General features: G+C 38.7%; 1 protein-coding gene across 1 annotated transcript in view; it reads left to right on the top strand.

Moving 5' to 3' along the window:
* Nucleotides 1-8,562: 8,562 nt before the first annotated feature.
* Nucleotides 8,563-19,309, top strand: part of LOC124612702 (armadillo repeat-containing protein 6 homolog) — a 102,596-nt gene continuing 91,849 nt past the window's right edge. The window contains exon 1 of the mRNA XM_047141051.1: nucleotides 8,563-8,777. Within this exon, the coding sequence (XP_046997007.1) occupies nucleotides 8,661-8,777 (117 nt within the window). The 5' untranslated portion in view covers nucleotides 8,563-8,660. The remainder of the gene's footprint in view (nucleotides 8,778-19,309) is intronic.

Here is a 19,309-nt window from a genome sequence, read left to right as displayed (position 1 = left end):
TGAAAGTGATTGGTTAACCACTTGAATGATGATTATGATGTGATTATAATGAGAAAAAAACGAATACCCAGGGGTATATATTAAAGATGCAAAAAAATATGAAAGCTAATAATAAATGTACGAAAGATTATGATGTAAAACGATATCGAATTATTTGGCATATTTAGACGCAAATCATTTACATTTCTGGGCCATAAATCAATATTTACAATACAGAGAGTTTGAATTATCTGATCCAAGGTCATTTAATTCTACGAAAATAAATGAACCTTCTAATGCATCACCACTTGGACACATATTCGAATAAGATATAGAATATCCAAAAAGTTTGCATCATTCACATAAAGATTTACCACTTGCTCCTGAAAATGAAATTGTAGCTGGAAATAAAGAAAGCAACTTATTGACTACTCTGGAAGGCAAGCATAATTCTATTGTTCACTATTGCTATCTTAAACAGTATCTGTCTCTAGGAATATAGATAACAAAAATACACAATGTTTTAAAATTTAAACAATCTGGTTGACTAAAGAAATGTATAGACTTGAACCGAGAAATGAGAATGAAGGTAAAGAACGATTTTGGAAAAGATTTTTACAAATTGATGAATAATTCAGTATTTGGAACAACAATGGAAAATATAAGAAACAGAGTAAATATAAAATTACTTTCAGAAGGAGAAAAATGTGATAACTAGTAGCAAAGCTTTAAAGGGAGAACAATATTTAACGAAAATCTTGGAGCTATATTTATGAAAAAAAGAAAAATTCCATTCAATAAGCCAATTTATATTATAATGAATATATCTGATTTATCTAAAGAATTGTTGTATGATATTAGCTCTAGAGTTATGGAACCAGAATATGGTGAGAAAATTGAACTTTGTTATGAAGATTCAGTAACAGATGATACAACAATAATACTGAAAAATAAAATTGATGGTAATGTAGAAATAAAAATATTAAACAATTAGCTATTCATTGGGAAGAAAGATATCACAGAAAAAAGTAACAGTTAGTAACAAATACTTGGTTTGGCATCATAATGGTTTGTTAGATATAAACAAGATAGTAAGACATTAAACTAATTAAGAAATTTATAGAGTTCTTAAAAATAACTCTGTTGTTGAAGTTACAAAAGATCATTCACTCATTGGTAAGAGTCTTAACAAAGTCTATCATAAAAATGTGAAAATAGGAGATGAATTCTATCATTCATCTTGTGTAAATTAAAGACAATTACTGAAGAAAACTTTGCCTCAGATATCGCTAATACCATGTTCAGCATTAAAAATTGGTACAGAAAGATGAAAAAAATTATTCTTGTATAGCTTTTTCTTTGGAGATGGAAGTTATGGAACATATTCAAATAATGGGAAAACAAAATATTCTTACACACTCAAAAACAGATCAATGTACATAAACAATCTTTTGTGAAATCTATTAAATGATGTTTATGAAGATACTTTTAAGAAACCTGTCCACTTAGATCGAGTGGTGTATATAAAATTGTTTCTGTTGGAAATATAAAGAAGTATGTATAGAGTGTGCTAAATTTTATGAGAGTGGCCACAGTAAAATTATACCTGTAGAAATCTGAACTACAACTAAAGAAGAAATATATTGGTTCTGCTCTGGCTATTATCTGGCAGATGGAGCTACTCCTTGTAATCGAAAGTATAAAAATATCATGTTTGACACAAATGGAAAAAGGTTGTTTACAGCAATTGCTATTTATTTCAAAGATTGGTACATAAATTTTCTATACATACCAGGTTGTATAAACCAAATATTTTTAGTGCAACAATTTGCCAGAGTGGAAAGAGTTACAAAGTGAAAAAAATAAAGAAAAACCACACGATTTCTCACCAAGATGACTACATTTATGATGTACAAAATAATGGAACATTTCACGTAGGTTTTCCATTGACAGTTTCCATTGATAGCTTCATACACAATAAATATACTGAAGATATCTAAGAAGATATGAAATCGAGTATAGATAAATTTGATGCTAATGACTATTCATCAGGTAATATATACAATATTCCTCAAGTAAACAAGAAAGTTTAAGCAAAACTAAAAGATGGGTGTAATGGAAAAATAATGGGAGAATATTGAGGTTGGACAGCAAATATGTATGCTTATAAAGTTGGTGACGAAATAGAGAAAAATTCGTAAGATGTCAAGAAGTGTGAAGGTAAACATAAAATAAACTTAGATTGTTTATTTAACAATAGGGCACAGAACTACGAATTTAATAAAAAGCATCAAGTGTGAAATTTATTCAGCAGAGGTAATTAAAAAATGCTCTGACTGCACAAAATGAATAACGATTTATTTTGGAAAATAGAATAGGTACACTACCATATAGAAAATATGCTTTATCATTAACAATATTAAAATAAAAAATAAAATATTAATAAAAATTTTGTTTGTTTAACTGGAAGCTCTACTCAACAAGCTCAACAATGCTAGGAACACTAAGTTGTTTAAAAATATTAGTGAACTACAAGTAAATGTTTTATATAATATTTCTGGTTGTGAATATTTGAATAGTAGTCAAGGAGAGAAAATATGTTTGAAACTGAATAGGTAATGTAAAATTATATATTATTTTCAAAAGTAATTAGTGGTTGGGGTTTTTTGAAGATGGTAATATTACATTGAGCTACAAGGGAATGAAGGTACTTCAAAATAATGACAATGACTTTCATATTATAGAGTTTCTGGTCTGAAAATTTTATTAATATTTAAATTTTTTAAAAACCTTTTTTTAATTCATTGTAACCTGATTGGGGGTGGTGATTCCTCACAACATTTAATACGCCAAAATAAATAAAATCTAAAATATTAATGGATATAGTATAGCTCTGTGTAATGTATTTCTTTTTTACCTTTCATTTAATTTTAGGAAAATGTGAATAATTTCATTTTGCTGTTTTATTTCATTCAATTTACCTTTTTCTTCGAACTTGATTTTTTCTGAAAAAGGGAATGTGAGAAACAAGCATACTCCTCATTTCTTTTCTTTTTTTATTTTCCACCTATTTTATAATAAAATTTATATATTTTATAATTTTTATATGAATGAAAGTGAGTAACAAATTAAGGATTGTGATAGTGAACAGAAGTTTTAGGGTCAGGTTAACTTGTCTCTGTGAACCACCAAGCTATGTGTGCCTGAACCTGCAAATTCAATCTACTTGTCATCCATATAATTCTGTGGTACAGCTGCCACATCTGCAGCTCATGAAGTATATGCATATCATTCAATGATTGGGTCCAAATTCGCTTCCTTGAATGGAACTACATAGGGCCACTTTGACAATCTCAGGATAAATCCAGGGATAGCTAGCTGAAGAATTGGCTAACCACAGGTTAACTCAGAGTGTGCATTGTACAACACCATTTTATTCCATGGTTAGTTATTTCTGGAATAGCATTCCCGTCCATTTAAATTGGCAACAACTGAAGAGCACTCTCGATATTTTCGCATATGTTATTTTGTATTTACTTTGTTGTCATCTCCCTAAATAGCGTGTCAAACACGAGTGACAAGCACTCCATGTCGCAAAAAAATTTTCATGAGGATATTTTGAGGCTGGTAGACACTGTAAATGAATTCAACAGTGTAGTGGAAAACACAAAGCCTGTTGCTGCAATCTCATTCAATGAATATATTAGTGCAAAAGGTTAACTTAGTTGGTAGGGTACTTATATTTATAACAATATAAAGATATGTCTTAAAATTTCTTGTTGACCAGGTGGGGGTCTTTCGAGATTTTTGAACAAAGCAAGGTAAAAAATACGCAAGTTTGCATTTACAAACAACTTCACATAGATCGGCAGAGCAGCTACAACATATGTTAGAAAGAAACACGTAAATATTATCCCCATAAAATGTAGCAGAGGTTACAGATTTGTGGCGCCCTATAGGTGGATTGTAAGATCCAAATTATGTATGATGAAATACACGACTTGGTAAAGGTTTCAACAAAAGAATGCCACAGTCAGTTCGATTCAGATGCAGCATTTCTACATTTGACGGTATTTCATCAAAAGTAGCTGTGTGACAGATGATGAATTGTAAAGAGGCACATAATATAGAAGCACCTGTGAAATGCAGTCTGCTTTGTGAAATAGTTGGTCTTTTCCATCTCTCCAAGAAACTGTGACAACACAGACATCTTGGACATTTATTTGACTGAAAATTCTCAGCGATGTTACTGGCTAGCTTGCTGTTGTAGTTCCGGCTTAGAGTGATTAATTCGTTACAGCAGCAATGTGTATTCTACAGAAAGTACCCTTGCTAAATTTTTAAACACTATTTGTGCATCAATTTTTTCAGTTCTTGGCCATTTGTACATCCTGTTTCTGTGATGTGGTGATTATTAATTATATTTGTGTTGTGTGTGAAGAATAAGCAGCTATTATCTTTTTTATAATCCTGAGGTACAAATATATCTATGGCACATATCAAACTGGAGGATGTTATTTTAACTCGTCCTAAATGTTTGGGAAATGGAAACTATTTCATAAATAATTTTGGCTTATGATATCGTCTCTAGCACCCATATGTAATCTGGGAATTGTGTCTCCAGCAGACATATAGTATGGGAGGGATGTGAAAGTAACTGGAGGCATGACACCTTCATTGTGTTCTCCCATATTTTCAATATTAATCTCAGATTAGAACTGCCACTTTTGTTTTCATAATAAAAATGCTTGTTTTTAATCTGCAGAGTTGCCGATATTACCACTAAAAAAAGTAACTTTACATGAACCAGAGAAAGGAGGAAGAACTGCATCAGTTGAAAAAGTGCATTAAGCTCAAAATTAGGATAAGAAAATTAAAAGTAAGACAGATGGTTTGAGAATAAAAATATTTTGATCCACATACATTTGTTTATCTCATTTTCGTTTAATTACACCTGTGTCATAAACATCCTTTTATTAATCCTGCTGGTTCTCCCCTTGCAAATACCAATGAAGTCTCCAGTGGACATAAGGAAATCATCAGAGGCAAAATATTTGATTGTCAGAAGTAGCTGGTTCATTGGTGAAACAGAGTCACTTCTGAAAGAAAGGAAAGAATGACATATGACTGTACAAGAGAAATATGAAAACATAACTTGCCAGCCACTCCTTCCACTGTTATGATTTTGTAGATTCAGTAACTAAACATTCCTGTTAGCGGAAATGACATACATAGGGCTGTGGTTATGGGGATAATACTAATAACTAAGAAACACAACAGTTTTCTGCTATAGCTTTCTTAAAAAGAAGTGACTTTCCTGTTAATTATACTGTGTTGAACGTAACTTGAGTAAAGACAAATAGTTTACATGTTTACAGGAATAATGCTAAGTGTTGGACAATTTTGTTGTTCTGTAACATTCACTAAAAATAGAAAATTGTTGTCACAGTGGAAAATAAGAGTGAACAATACTTTCTGCTATAGGTGTGGCTTAGTCAACTAGGGATATTAGTGTACTATCAAACTTTTTATGTTAAACAACCATAACAAGCCATCAACTTTACAAAAATTGTACTTTGACCAAGTACAATATATTTCAACTTCAATTAGCTCCAATTTGACATAGGGTAGGACACTAAAAACAACTTGATGTTGAAGCAAAGTTAACAACATAGCATTTCAGGCACTCCTTCCACATACTACAACTGTGCAGACTAATAAGTAGACGCATCTTCTGTTCTTATAAAATACGTATATAGCTAAAATTTTATGATAAATATGGGTAGCTTATGCAGATAACACTGATAACTGAGAAACACGTCAGTTATACTGTATAGCTGGGGAAGCATTACCTTCCTTTTTTTTTTTAAAAAAAAAGAAAATGCTGACTTTCCTCTTAATCTTACTATATTCAACTCAGCCTGAATAAGCAAAAATAGTTCACAGACTTCAGTGAATAACGATAGATGGGAGGCAGTGTTGTTGTTCTGTAGCTTTAACGAGTCTGTTTCCTGATATTTTCACTAAAAGGTTGAAAGTTGTTGTGACACTGCTGCAGTGATTACAAAAAGGGGCATTCCCAAAAGAAAATAGAGTGGAACAATATTTTATGCTACTGACATAATATGGCTGAGTGAAATTAGGACACTCGTGTTTTATCACAACATTTTGCAACAGGAAAAACCGATTTTTTTCTAAAACAGAAAAACCTGTTAATGCAAACTGGTGTGGTTTTTCTGTTTGGTTGAGTCTATTATGGCTCCGTCTGCTAAATAAAACGAAACAGTGTTTTCCACTACTGCAGCAATTGTAGGCTAACACACGTCAGACAAAGAAGACTATTTTTGCACAAATAATCATTTTAACGTGCCTGATTTACATAAATAACACGACAGGTCTGACGAGGTACTGAAATAAAATGCATGTTAGTACAGATAAAAAGTATTGTTTAAGAGAACAGAGAAATAGTCTCATCTGTGCGTCATATGCTCCAATTTCTCAAGTACAAGATTGAGAAGGCAAAGTATGGCGTCCTTTAATATGCGAAACGTGGTTATAAATTCGGAATCGGCGTCATCTCACTTTCCTCTCCTCTCTCTTTCTCGTGAACAGTTCAGCCAAAATATGGTAATCGTTGTCTGCATGTCAGTCTTCTGCCCTCCTGAATATTTGTTCTCCAGTTAAGCTGTCTAATCGGACAGAAATCGTTGGTTAAGTTGTCCCGAGTTTATTCTTTGGTCAAGCGTTATTCTGGGTTGCTACAACGCGTTTCTCGCGCTATTCCGAGAACAGAGCTTACCTGGCTGCTAACCGGAGATTGAACAACAGGCCCTATAGTAGAAAAACATATTAGTCCACCACAATTTGTTTATAAATAAGACTAACACATGACGTTGCAGTTTTTACTTATTTTATGAAATTTTCTCTCGCGTGAAGGATTATGTCGCATTTTAAACGTAGAAGTGTATTCTTTACTAGGTTTTTTGTTTAGTTTGTTCGTGAATATGGGTCTTATGTTCATGCAAGAAAGTTACACGCTTATCATAGCTTAAAGTAACGGGTCGGTTGCCATGACAGAGGGCAAGTAGGGTTTTTCCTTATGTTTTAAACGGGGTGATGCGCGTGCACTTGTAGGCAATCCATGGAGGTAGAATAAGGGGAGATGGCGCTACAGACTTGCGCTGTACGTTGTTTTGAAGGCAGTGGGCGGGGCCTGCCGCCATCTTGGATCCCCCAAAACATTAGCAGACGAGTGTTTACAATTGCTTCTTGTTCGTTATTTATGTCGTGTGCACGTGATATTTGTTTTATATAGTAAATGTTACTCGGTTTTAGTGAACAACACAGCATAAGGGACGCAACTTCAAACGTTTTTCTGGTCTTAAATGCGTATTCGATACAGTAATACGTAAAAATATTACGCTTCTTGCCTCAGTACTGTGATTCCTTTTTGTTTATACACTTAGAATAACCGAGAAGAGACGTATGTGCTATGAAAAGCGTGCTTTTGTAATCCATTTCTATTCACTTTCATTGTGTTTGTGTCGATAATTGATAAAGCCAGAACTCCAAAAACAATGATTGATAGTTTAGAGGCACCGATTTGTATTCGTTGCATTTTCAAGTCATATGCAAATTTTAAATGTTCACGTTTGCAAGAAACTTACCTTATTTCCTTTGGTGTCCCATAGATGTATGCAGGGATGATATAAACAAGCCAGCTGTCATGTCAACAAAGTGAAAATACGTTAAATTACGAAGGAACAGAACTGAATTTAAGATTGTCAGGCCCATTGCAATTTCCACATCTGCTTTCTTTTTAAATTGTACCTACCAAAATGACATTCAGCGTGGCAAAGAACAGAAATTTACAGGGTAATACGACAACACAGTGATTAATGTAATGATCTAAGCCTGGACTTCGATAGGGAACTTTGCTTTAACAAATATGTAACCATTTAAGTACTTATAATTTAACCACTGTAACAGGTGTTCCACACATTTTACTGAATATTTAATTAACTACATGTAGTTACATTAGTTTTATATTACATTATTGCATTTTAAAACATTAGTCCCCATTTCCAGGATATTTCTTGCCAGGACTTTTCAGTTACTTCAGAATAACCACACAGTGAAAACCAAGTGTAATGCTCACTTCCAGACAGCTCTTCGCCTTTGATTGATAGAAATCTAAAGTTAAATCACAGAAATAAAACCATACTGTAAAACTTTACAGTGCATCAGAATTTCAAGTATATATAAGAAAATAGCGGTTAAATAAGTCCACTTACGAATGAAATGTGATTTGTTTAAGCTTTAGACTACAATCAGAACGATTAGTACACCCGTGAGCGACGCAAGCCCGGCATTTTTTATCAAAACACTTCACGACTACACGGAATCAAACTACCAGAAGCGAATGTTTTGGGGTAGCTAACATGGCGGACCGTCTCTTGGGTCGGCTTCAAGTTTGTGACGTCATGACAACTCCTCTTATCTTTACCTCCATGAGGCAATCATACGTAATATGGAAATCCGGCTTTACGTTTTCAGGAAAATCTCTGGTCAGAGATGCATCTCTTTTTCTTCTGCGTTTGCGTCAAACTGTGTTTTGTTGTTATGTTTGGGAGAAACTGAAAATTTTTAAATATACAAGTTCTTTACTAAACAATACGAAAATGGTGAGAGTAATATCGCAAGAAACCTTTAACGATGTGGTGAAGGAGAATATCCAAGAATTTTCAATGTCACCGGAGGAAGCTATTGAATCTGCTGTACAGGAATTCGAAGCTCAGGTATTGCCATGCCGCTGTATAGGCAGTAAGAATGTTATAAGTGCCATTTCCAGTTGTCAGAGCACACTATACAGTGTTATTGAAGTAAATGTTGTGTTTTTCCAATCTATAGTGAAATAAACTGTTACCTTTGTACCGACCGGCCATCTGTCCTTCACTCTTCTCAGCAAATACCTGTGTGTATTATGTATCAGTATATATGACTTGAATGTATTAAGCTGACAGTTACTGTATCATTGTAAAGTGATCTTTGGGCCAGTAAATTACTGATACCCGACTCCAGGGTTTAACCCAAGGTTTACAAGTATAGAATGCGTTTAGAGAAAAATATGAAACACGCCCTTCCTGCAGTTTTAAATGTGTATTATATGGTTTTTCTAACAAGGAAATGAATGTGAGCCTCGTTAAAAAAAGTGATAGTAGCAGTAAGAATACTGTTTTATAACTGTGAAAGGTCTTTCCTGGCCTTGTGGTTGTTAGTTAAAGCAACCTCTCATTGCCCTAGGTGCAGGAATTGGCATAGACGTACCGTTTTAGTTTCACAGGCCCTCCTTTTTTAATTGTTCAAAGCCGACGGGTTGTATCCCCTGCTACACTAGACCCCATTTGTTTACCATCCATTTTCATTGTATTATTTGCTTTCTGTTGGGTCTCATCTTAAAATATCATATTTTGTCACGTCCACTACTTTTGGTTGTCTGAACTCAGTTATTTGAATGTCATACTGTGATCATGATTAAATTATTGTCTCCTCATCTTGGTTCTTGAATGAAATTAAAAGTGCTTTTGACTTTCCAGATTGAGAGTAAGGTTTTTTTTGTTCCCAAAGAGCCCAGATGGAATCCCAATTCAGTTTTAGAGAGAGTACTCCTCAACACTGGCCACATACTTGGGTGGGATTTATTGTGATTCCCTCACACAATGAAAAGTCCCAAGCGACTAGAAAAATCCGTAGGTGACTTCTGTGTATCATATAAACCACGGATGAAGGGCGACACCAGGCCCTATATTCCTAGATTTCTGGAAAATGTTTAACACAGTGCTACATTGTGGACTTAACAGAGATCCGAGTATGCTGAATAGGTTCTCAGATATGTGAGACTGTCAAAGAACTCATAAGTAATAGGACCCAGTACGCCGTCCTGGATGGCGAATATTCGTTGCAGACAAAGGTACTGTGTGGACTGCAACAAGGAAGTGTGATAGGGCTGCTCTTGTTTTGCACATGTATAAATGATCTGATGACTAGGGAGAGCAGCGACAACTGTTTCTATGACACTGTACAGTACGGGAAAGTGTCGATGTTAGTTGTCTATAGGAAGATGACTTGGACAGTATTTTTTTGGTATGATAGGCAACAGCTTGGCTCTAAATGTGTAAAAATGTAAATTAATGCAAATAAGTTAGAAAACAATCAGGTTGGTTTGAAGGAAGACATTGAGACCCTACAGAGGCGTACTGCCTGATTTGTTACTGGTGGATTTGATTGCCACATAAGTATTAGGTAAACACTCTGTAAACTCAAATGGGATTCCATGGCATGAAGAAGGATTTCTCATGAATCTTTATTGAGAAACTTCAGAGAACCGGCATTTGTGACAGACTGCAGCGTAATCCTGCTGCCACCAACATGTCAGTTCGTGTAAGGACTGTGAGTACAAGATAATAGAAATGAGGGCTTGTACAGAAGTACATGTAGGCCTACAATTGTATTTCCCTTGCTCCACTTGCGGAGTGTAATGGGAAAGGGAATGCTTAGCGGTAGTATAAGGTACACTTCTGTCTGGTCAATAGTAGTGAATTAAGTTTTTGGAATGTGTGTTACTGTTTTTATTGTTGGTTTCAAGTTCAAGATTGACAAGAGATTATTTTGTTTTAAATCCATTGCAAAGCCAAAATTAAAATGTCTGTGTAGAATCATCCTTCAGTTTATCTGCATTAATCTGTTGACTACCGATTCCAAGATTTTTAGTATGAATTTCAGTTCCCCAGTTGGTGTTGGTATTTCAGAAGGAACCATACTCTTTTTAAGAAAGTGTTTGTACTGTTTCCAGAAAGCAATGATAGCCTTTAGTTTTGTTTTTATTTATTTGTATTATTTCTCTGAGGCTTTTGGAAATGTCAGGAATAGTATTAATAATAATTCAACTTGTTGTACATGTATTATGTAAAAAATTGGTATATCTTATATTTATTTTGAAAATAATCAATTTTTGACAATATAATGTGGGGAATAGATAAAAAATTCCACTGACCAAGTGGCGGCAGGAGAAAACACACACGCACACACACCAAAGGGTTTAACTTATGCAAGCTTTCGGAACCAATGGCTCCTTTTTCCAGCAGAAGAGTTGAAGGGGAAGGAAGAGGGGTGAAGGAAAAGGGCTGGAGAGATTTAGGAAAAGGGGTACCATTGGGGAAGGTCACCCAGAACCCCAGGTCATGGAAGACTTACCGGATGGAACGAGAAGGAAAGAGATGAGATAAGAGAAATGAGAGCTTGTACGGAAGTATGTACTATATAATCATATTTTCCTTGCTCCATTTGCGGGTGGAATGGGAAATGGAATGCTTAGTACATGGTAAACTTTTATCTGGTCAGTAGTAGTGAATGAAGTTTTCTTTTGTGTGTGTTGTCCTGTGACTGCTTGGTGAGTTGACTTTTATAGAATACACTAGGCTTCTCATCCATAATTATTTAAATAAATGATTTGAGAGAGATAAGAGATTTCTCTTTCTTTTTTGAAAAAAATCATTTTAATCATTATATACACAAAGAAAACTAAAGTAATCATCTGCTCAAGAAAAAAACCTTGAAGAACAAAAGGAGCAATTGACAACTGCACACTGCCGTAATTAAGTATTTGGGCTGTTGAGGTTACAGTATTGATTTTATGTAGCAAAACAGAAGCATATTTATATTTGTAAATATCACAATGCAAAATAATATAAAATTCTTAACACACAGAGAACTAGCCTCAAATTATACAGAGCCATGCAAATTAGCCCTGATGTATAAATGAAATGAGGAGTATGTTAAATGAATCTTCCATCGTTTCTTGGTAGAGCAACATTATAATAAATGAAAAGCACAAGTTTGCTTTTGTTTTACAGTATTACTTTCACTTTCTTTGTGTTAACTGGTTTTCAGCTTACAAGGCCATCATCAGACATTTACTTTTGTTCTGCAGTGTTCCTTTTATTACGTTAACCTGTTTTCGGCTTACAAGGCCATCTTCAGACATTTATAAAAGTAATACTGTAGAACAAAAGCAATCTTGCACTTTTCATGTGTTGAAATGAGAACTGTTGATAGAAAATGAGAGCAAGCAATGGATTGCAAAAATAACCAGTTCAATGTACGATATCATTACCACTGATGGTATTTAGAAATTGTCATAAAGACTGGCTGCTGTGTCAGGCAATGGCACTCACTGAATGGTTTGCCGTAGCAGATCCCATTCAAAGACCAGAACTATCAGGACTGACTGCTGATTTATAGACAAGTAGTTTCATCAAGTAAATGACACTGCTTCATGAGAACCATTGTTGTCTGCATCTACATTTGACCAATGACTGGCCAGTCGAATGCAGGATGCAGAAAAATTTTGTTGGCCAAACCAGTAGCCTTTATACTGCTCCCAGCCAGGTGTATTGCTGACGGAGGCATTGTCCTTTCCAGTACTCGACTGTGGAAATTTCACTTTGTGCTACACCATGTATCATTATGTCCAGCCACCAACAACAGAATGCAGCATTGTTTTCTCATGGCTTGGCATCAGCTTGAACCAACGTTGTTTCATCACTCAGCTGCAGAAATAAGGCTACGGCATACCTACATATTATTCGGCTGGCTGTGAAGACCCACTTGCAGCTTAGGCTGCTTCATTCCTCCATGAGTTGGACATATTTGACCATTTCAGTGTGTTCCAAGTTGTGACTACTTGATGGTGGAGTCCTGCTCAGCTGGCAGGAAAATGTTATCTTGAGACATCACTAGTGGACATTAAAAGTGATGTTCAGCACCTGGGTGTTAAGAAATATGTATTGAACACTGGATGAGGCCTTTGCGGAGATCCAGTAGGAAGTGCAGAAGATGGTTATACTTGATGAAGTTTGTAATGAATACCAGGTATTATGGGCCACTTACAATCGTCTAGGGGTGCAGTTACAACAGACCAAGGATCTGGTACTGCACATCTTGAGGAGACATACATTAGGGATGGATAGATGCAGTGGGAAGGACACCAAAGACTGTCTTCAGCACGGCTGGCACTAACAATATAAGGCATGTGAATGACATGTTCATGCACTTGCAAGTACAAGCAGAAGGAATAGAACTGTGGCATATTACCCAGCTGGCTAATCTGGTAATTTGGAGTGTGGAGCATTGAATAACATTAGTTTATTGGAGGAGGAGGTGGGTTAATTATGTTGCTGCATCTATCAAAAAAAAGTTTGATAGTCCAATGAGTAACTTTTAGTTTATGGACTGAAAGGCCATCGATAAAATCATACATGCACATGTGTATATATATTCGTGCATCGTTGTTATGATTACTTCTGAAATGTGATTACAGCACATAGTTGATATGTTACTGGTAAATGGAGATATTAAGGGTAGTCGGCCTGTACACACTCTGTTTCACTGCTGTAATGAGTGTAGTATACAGCAGGGTATTTTTGGCTAAAGGGTAGTATTTCTAGAATAGCATCATTTATGTTCTTGTTATCTATTGTGGTGAAAGTCAACTGAAAGTAGAATTTTCTATAATGACTGTGGCTATCACTTTGTCTTTTAAGCCTGAGATGAACTGCAGTGATGACTGTGCTTGAATGCCATCAGACAAGCTACAGTAGAACTCAGTATCTAAATAAACCAGGAAGCAGCCAGACTTGTGTCTATTGCAATAATTTCAGTGAACCCTTTAATTTTATTGTTCATTTCTCTGTGTATGTGAGGTACAGGATGTTACGTCAAATCGTTGTAGCTTAATAACATTCAATACACTTTACAATAATATTTACTTAACACAGCAATATATTATGATTTTCGATGCTCTTGTCATTGGCTTTCAGTGTTCAAATCATCTCAGCAAAACTGCGAAGATGTGCATGACAGTCTCCACAATGTAAAATATTTTGGACATCACCTTTCTTTACAATCGTCTAAATTTTCCCTGTGAGCACAGCTGCATGTTTTTGTGATAGTCAGTTTGGATGGTGCTAAGTTAACAAGGCTGGAGCCAATAGTTGATTAATAGAACACGGATTGTTGTGCAAGTGAGAGTTATGATGTGACTGGAAAAGGGGACAGAAGTAGATGATCGTAAAATAGGTCAAATACAAGGCCTTTCTGGCAGATACATTTTATATTATGATAACTGCTGAGCATGTTGAAGTAGTTTTGATTAGAAGATTTGAACATAGAAAGGCCTGAACCTCAAAATAGAATGCTGTATTACGTGGACATTGCTGTAAAATGTGTTGAAACTACTAAATCACAACTCTGCTCTAAGCTGACTGCCAGTGTCACAGATGTGTCACATGATAGTACGTCAACAGGAAACAACCGAATTAGCATGGTAGTGCAGAAACTACACTGAAGAGCAGAAGAAATTGGTACACCTGGCTGATATCGTGTAGGGCCACTGCGGGTGTGCTGAAGCGCAGCAACATGATGTGACATGTGCTCGACTAATGTCTGAAGTAGTGCTGAAGGGAATTCACACCATGAATCCTGCAGGGCTGTCCATAAATCTGTTAGAGTAGGAGTTGGTGGTGATCTCTTCTGAACAGCATGTTGCAAGGAATCCCATATATGCTCAACAATGTTCATGTCTGTGGAGTTTGGTGGTCAGCAGAAGTGTTTAAACTCAGAAGAGTGTTCCTGAAGTCACTCTGTAGCAATTCTGGATGTTTCGGGTGACACACTGTCGTACTGGAATTGTCCAAGTCCGTCAGACTGCACAATGGACATGAATGGATGCAGGTGATCAGACAGGATGCTTACATTGTGTCACCTGTCACAATCGTATGTAGACGTATCAGGGGTCCCATATTACTCCAACTGCACACGCCCCAAACTGTTACAGAACCTCCACCAGCTTGAACAGTCCCCTGTGGACATGCACTGTCCACGGATTCATGAGTTTGTCTCACTATCCGTACACATACATCTGCTCGATACAATTTCAGATGAGAGTCGTCCGACCAGGCAACATGTTTCCAGTCATCAACAGTCCAATGTCACTGTTGACAGCTCCAGGTGAGGCGTAAAGCTTTGTGTCATGCAGTCATCAGGGGTACACGAGTGGGCCTTTTGTTCCAAAAGCCCATGTCAATGATGTTTCAGTGAGTGGTTCTCATGCTGACACTTTTTGATGGCCCAGTATTGAAATCTGTAGCAATTTGCAGTTCTGTCATGTTGAACATTTCTCTTCAGTTGTTGGTCCTGTTCTTGCTGGATCTTGTTTTGGCCACAGCAATGTTGGAGATTTGATGTTTTACCAGAGTCTTGTATTCACGGTACACTCATGAAATTGTCATATGGGAAAATCTCCACTTCATCGCTACCTCGGAGATGCTGTCCCATATCGCTCACGCCACGACTATAACACCATGTTCAAACTCACTTAAATCTTGATAACTTGCCATTGTAGCAGCAGTAACTGATCTAACAACTGCACCGGACACTTGTTGTCTTTTATAGGCATTGCCGACTTCAGTTCCATATTCTGCCTGTTCACATATTTCTGTATTTGAATGTGCATACTTATACTGGTTTCATTGGCGCTTCAGTGTAGTTCACTACTAGTTGTCAGTAGCCTTCTTCACTGAGTAGTATCTGTTGCTTCATAGAACACTTCATAGAATGGATGTGTGTGTGTTTATCACATATTTCAGAGTGAATATTTACCAACTTTCATGGTGACCACGTGATCCTTTTGTTAGAGATCAAGCTTTACCGTAGGGATGTAAGACACTGCAAAGTGCTGGGATATCTTTATTAAGACTTTAGAGTACTTTCCTACCTCCTCGACTGTTGGGTCTTAATGAAGACTTTAGTAATAGACTGCGAGAATGAATGGATTGCGGATATGTTTCCAGAAGAAACTTGGGATGCAGTTGAGCACCTGGAAAGAGAAATAGTGCCTGGGGATGGTACGATACCTGTAGAAATGATAAAAAAAAAAAAAGCAGGAGCCAGGAGATAGCCAAATAAAATTGGCACAGTTATTCACAAAATGTTTGTGTGAGCAGGTGATACCAGATAGTTGAAATAATGCTATAATTGTTGTAATCCACATAAAGGGAGCAGGGAAGACACAAAGAACTACAGGCCAGCTAGTTTCTTGTCAGTTGTAGACAAGATTTTTTACACAAATTCTTACTGATTGAGGAAAAACTCCAGACGTCGAGTAGCCAAAATAATGAGGAGGCTGTAGAAGTGTACATAGTGCAATGAACCCATTCATTGATTATCAAGAAAATAATGAATGTCAGTTACCTCTTAATATGTGGTTTAGAATATGAAAAGGCATTTGATTCTGTCACTATAAAATCTCTGCTGACAGCTCTTTATGAGTACCAAGGAATAGGATCTGTCTACATCAGTGTTTTGGAGAATATTTACAAGAATGCTGTAGCTTCCATTTGATTACATCAAGAGATTTAAAAGCTGAGAAAGAAATTTAGGCATGATGATTCCATTTCACCAATACTATTTTCAACAACCTTGGAAAGGGTCTTCAAATCGTTAAACCGGAATGAGAGAGGAACACACACAGATAGGTGTTATGTATACTGCCTTTGATTTGTGGATAACATATTTTGTTTCATATTCAGAGTAAGCTCGGCAAAGGGTGAAGGATGTGAACAGAGCAATTATTACAGTGGGCCCAAAGACTAATTATAGTAGGAACAAAATCATGTCACATCAGTATTATTCTCCCCCTGCGGGTTCGGGGGTTAGAATAGGCCCGCGGTATTCCTGCCTGTCGTAAGAGGCGACTAAAAGGAGTCTCAAACGTTTCGGCCTTATGTGATGGTCCCCTCTCGGGTTTGACCTCCATCTATCTAAATTATTCCGAAGAGCGAGCCAATTGGGGAAGGGCACCTTACATGGTGCACTGTATCCTTCGTGCAGTTAGACCTATAGCCGTCTTTCTCGTCGTTGCCATGGTGTCCCGCTCGTTTTCGATCTCTTGGGCGATTACCACGCTGCCCTCTGCAGTGTTTCTTTTAACTGTGACGACGACCTTGGCCATTTTTGCACCTAAGATCCAGCACGGTAGCCAGTCCGTTGTGGTGGGGTCGCCATGTACCCTCTTGGTTGTAGCCCCCTGACAACACAGGGATCGCTCTACTGATGCCTGCGCCGTTCACTCCCCACGTATGCCAAGGAGTAGATGCCCATCTCCGTGGGGCATCAGGACTCCCGGCAATGGCCATCCTGCCAGGTGGCCTTTGCTGTGGCTGGGTGGCGCCCGTGGGGAGGGCCCTTGGTCGGAGTAGGTGGCATCAGGGCGGATGACCCGCAATGAAGCGTGGTACATCATCTCTCGCTGGTGGGCCTCCACCAGCAGTCTCTAAGCGATCGAGGTCTAACCTCAACGTGAAGAAATTGGATCAGAGATCGTTTCCCTCCCTAGCTACTCCATGGGAGGAACGACTTGCTAGAGAAGGCAGTGGAGAATATTCACCCCGGTACCTCGTGTGTACGCGGGTTGATGGAGAATCTTTCATGTCGACCAAGCCCCAGTTTTTTGTGGAGCATTTAGAGGACAAGTTCGGGGAGGTGGAGGGCCTGTCCAAGATGCGCTCGGGTTCTGTGCTCATCAAAACGGCATCCTCTTCCCAGTCACGGAGGTTGCTCAATTGTGACAAGTTGGGGGATGTTTCAGTTACCATCACGCCGCATAAGAGTCTCAACATGGTCCAGGGTGTTATATTCCACAGGGATCTTCTTCTGCAGTCCGACGATGAATTACGCGCCAACCTCGAACGACGAGGTGTTCACTTCGTCCGGCGCGTCCATCGGGGTCCGAGGGATAATCAGGTAGCCACCGGTGCCTTCATCTTGGCCTTTGAGGGTGATGTCTTACCCGAAAAGGTTAAGGTGATGGTTTACCGTTGTGATGTGAAACCATATATCCCTCCTCCGATGCGGTGTTTTAAATGCTGGAAGTTCGGGCACATGTCATCTCGCTGTACTTCCAGCATCACGTGTCGGGATTGCGGACGTCCTTCGCATCCTGATACTCCATGTGCTCCGCCTCCCATTTGTGTTAACTGTGGAGAACACCATTCCCCCTGCTCACCGGACTGTCGGATCTTCCAGAAGGAAAGGAAGATAATGGAATATAAGACCCTGGACCGCCTGACCTACACTGAGGCAAGGCGGAAATATGAGCGGCTACATCCCGTGCCCATGATATCCACCTATGCCGCTGCTGCACAAGCAGTCCGATCCTCTCCCGTGTCGTCACGTACTGCTGCCTCTCAGCCATGTCTCAATGCACCGGCCCCCTTGGTTGTTGGGGGCACTTCGCCCACTGTTGCTCCATCTACTCCAGGAGCAACACCACCCCAACCATCGGGGACATTCGTCCCCCCTTCCCAGCCGGAGAAGTGTAGGGCTTCTTCGGCCACTCCAGCCAGGAAGGGGTCCCTTGGGGCCCTCCCTTCCCAGGCTTTGCCCAGTGTCAAAGCGGATACCCGCAAAGTTTTGAAACAACAACCGGTCGCTGGTCATAGGGCTTCACGGTCGTCGTCCGTCCCTGAGACTGACCCAGTGGGGCCCTCCCAGCCAGACCCTCCCAAGGCACAGCGTGCGAAGCCGTTGAAGAAAAAGGCTCCCAAGCAACCTGACATTGCGGTGGCACCTGTCCCACCGCCACCCTCAAACTCTGCGTCTGAGGACGAGGTGGAGATCCTGGCGTCCGCTGAGGACCTCGATCTCGCCAGTCCCTCCGGCGCCATGGAAAGCACTGGCGCAGGTGCTCACTTGGAGGCAGCAGGTGACCCAGCGGCGTAATCTGCCTTCCCAGTCCCGTCACGCCTTTCCCAGCCATGGACAACACCATCCTCCAGTGGAACTGCAGCGGTTTCTTCCCCCATCTAGCTGAGCTCCGCCAACTTATCAGCCTTCACCCTTTCTTCTGCATTGCTCTCCAGGAAACTTGGTTTCCAGCAATGCGAACCCCCGCCCTCCGTGGCTATCGGGGTTATTACAAGAACCGAGCAGCTTATGAAAGGGTGTCTGGTGGCGTCTGCATATATGTTCTTCACACTCTGCATAGCGAGTCTGTCCCTCTCCGGACGCATTTAGAGGCTGTCGCTGTCCGCGTGTGGACGCCACAGGCTGTTACCGTCTGCAGTCTTTACATTCCACCGGATGGTGATGTCTCGCAGCACGTCCTGGCTGCACTGGTCGCCCAATTGCCGCCACCTTTCTTGCTATTGGGCGACTTCAACGCCCATAACCCTCTGTGGGGTGGGTCCGTGGCAACAGGTCGAGGCGCCATCGT

Source organism: Schistocerca americana, chromosome 4 (genome assembly GCF_021461395.2).
Source record: "Schistocerca americana isolate TAMUIC-IGC-003095 chromosome 4, iqSchAmer2.1, whole genome shotgun sequence".
NCBI lineage: Eukaryota > Metazoa > Arthropoda > Insecta > Orthoptera > Acrididae > Schistocerca > Schistocerca americana.
Note: the sequence above shows the minus strand (reverse complement) of the source record. Positions and strands in the feature narration are given on the sequence as shown.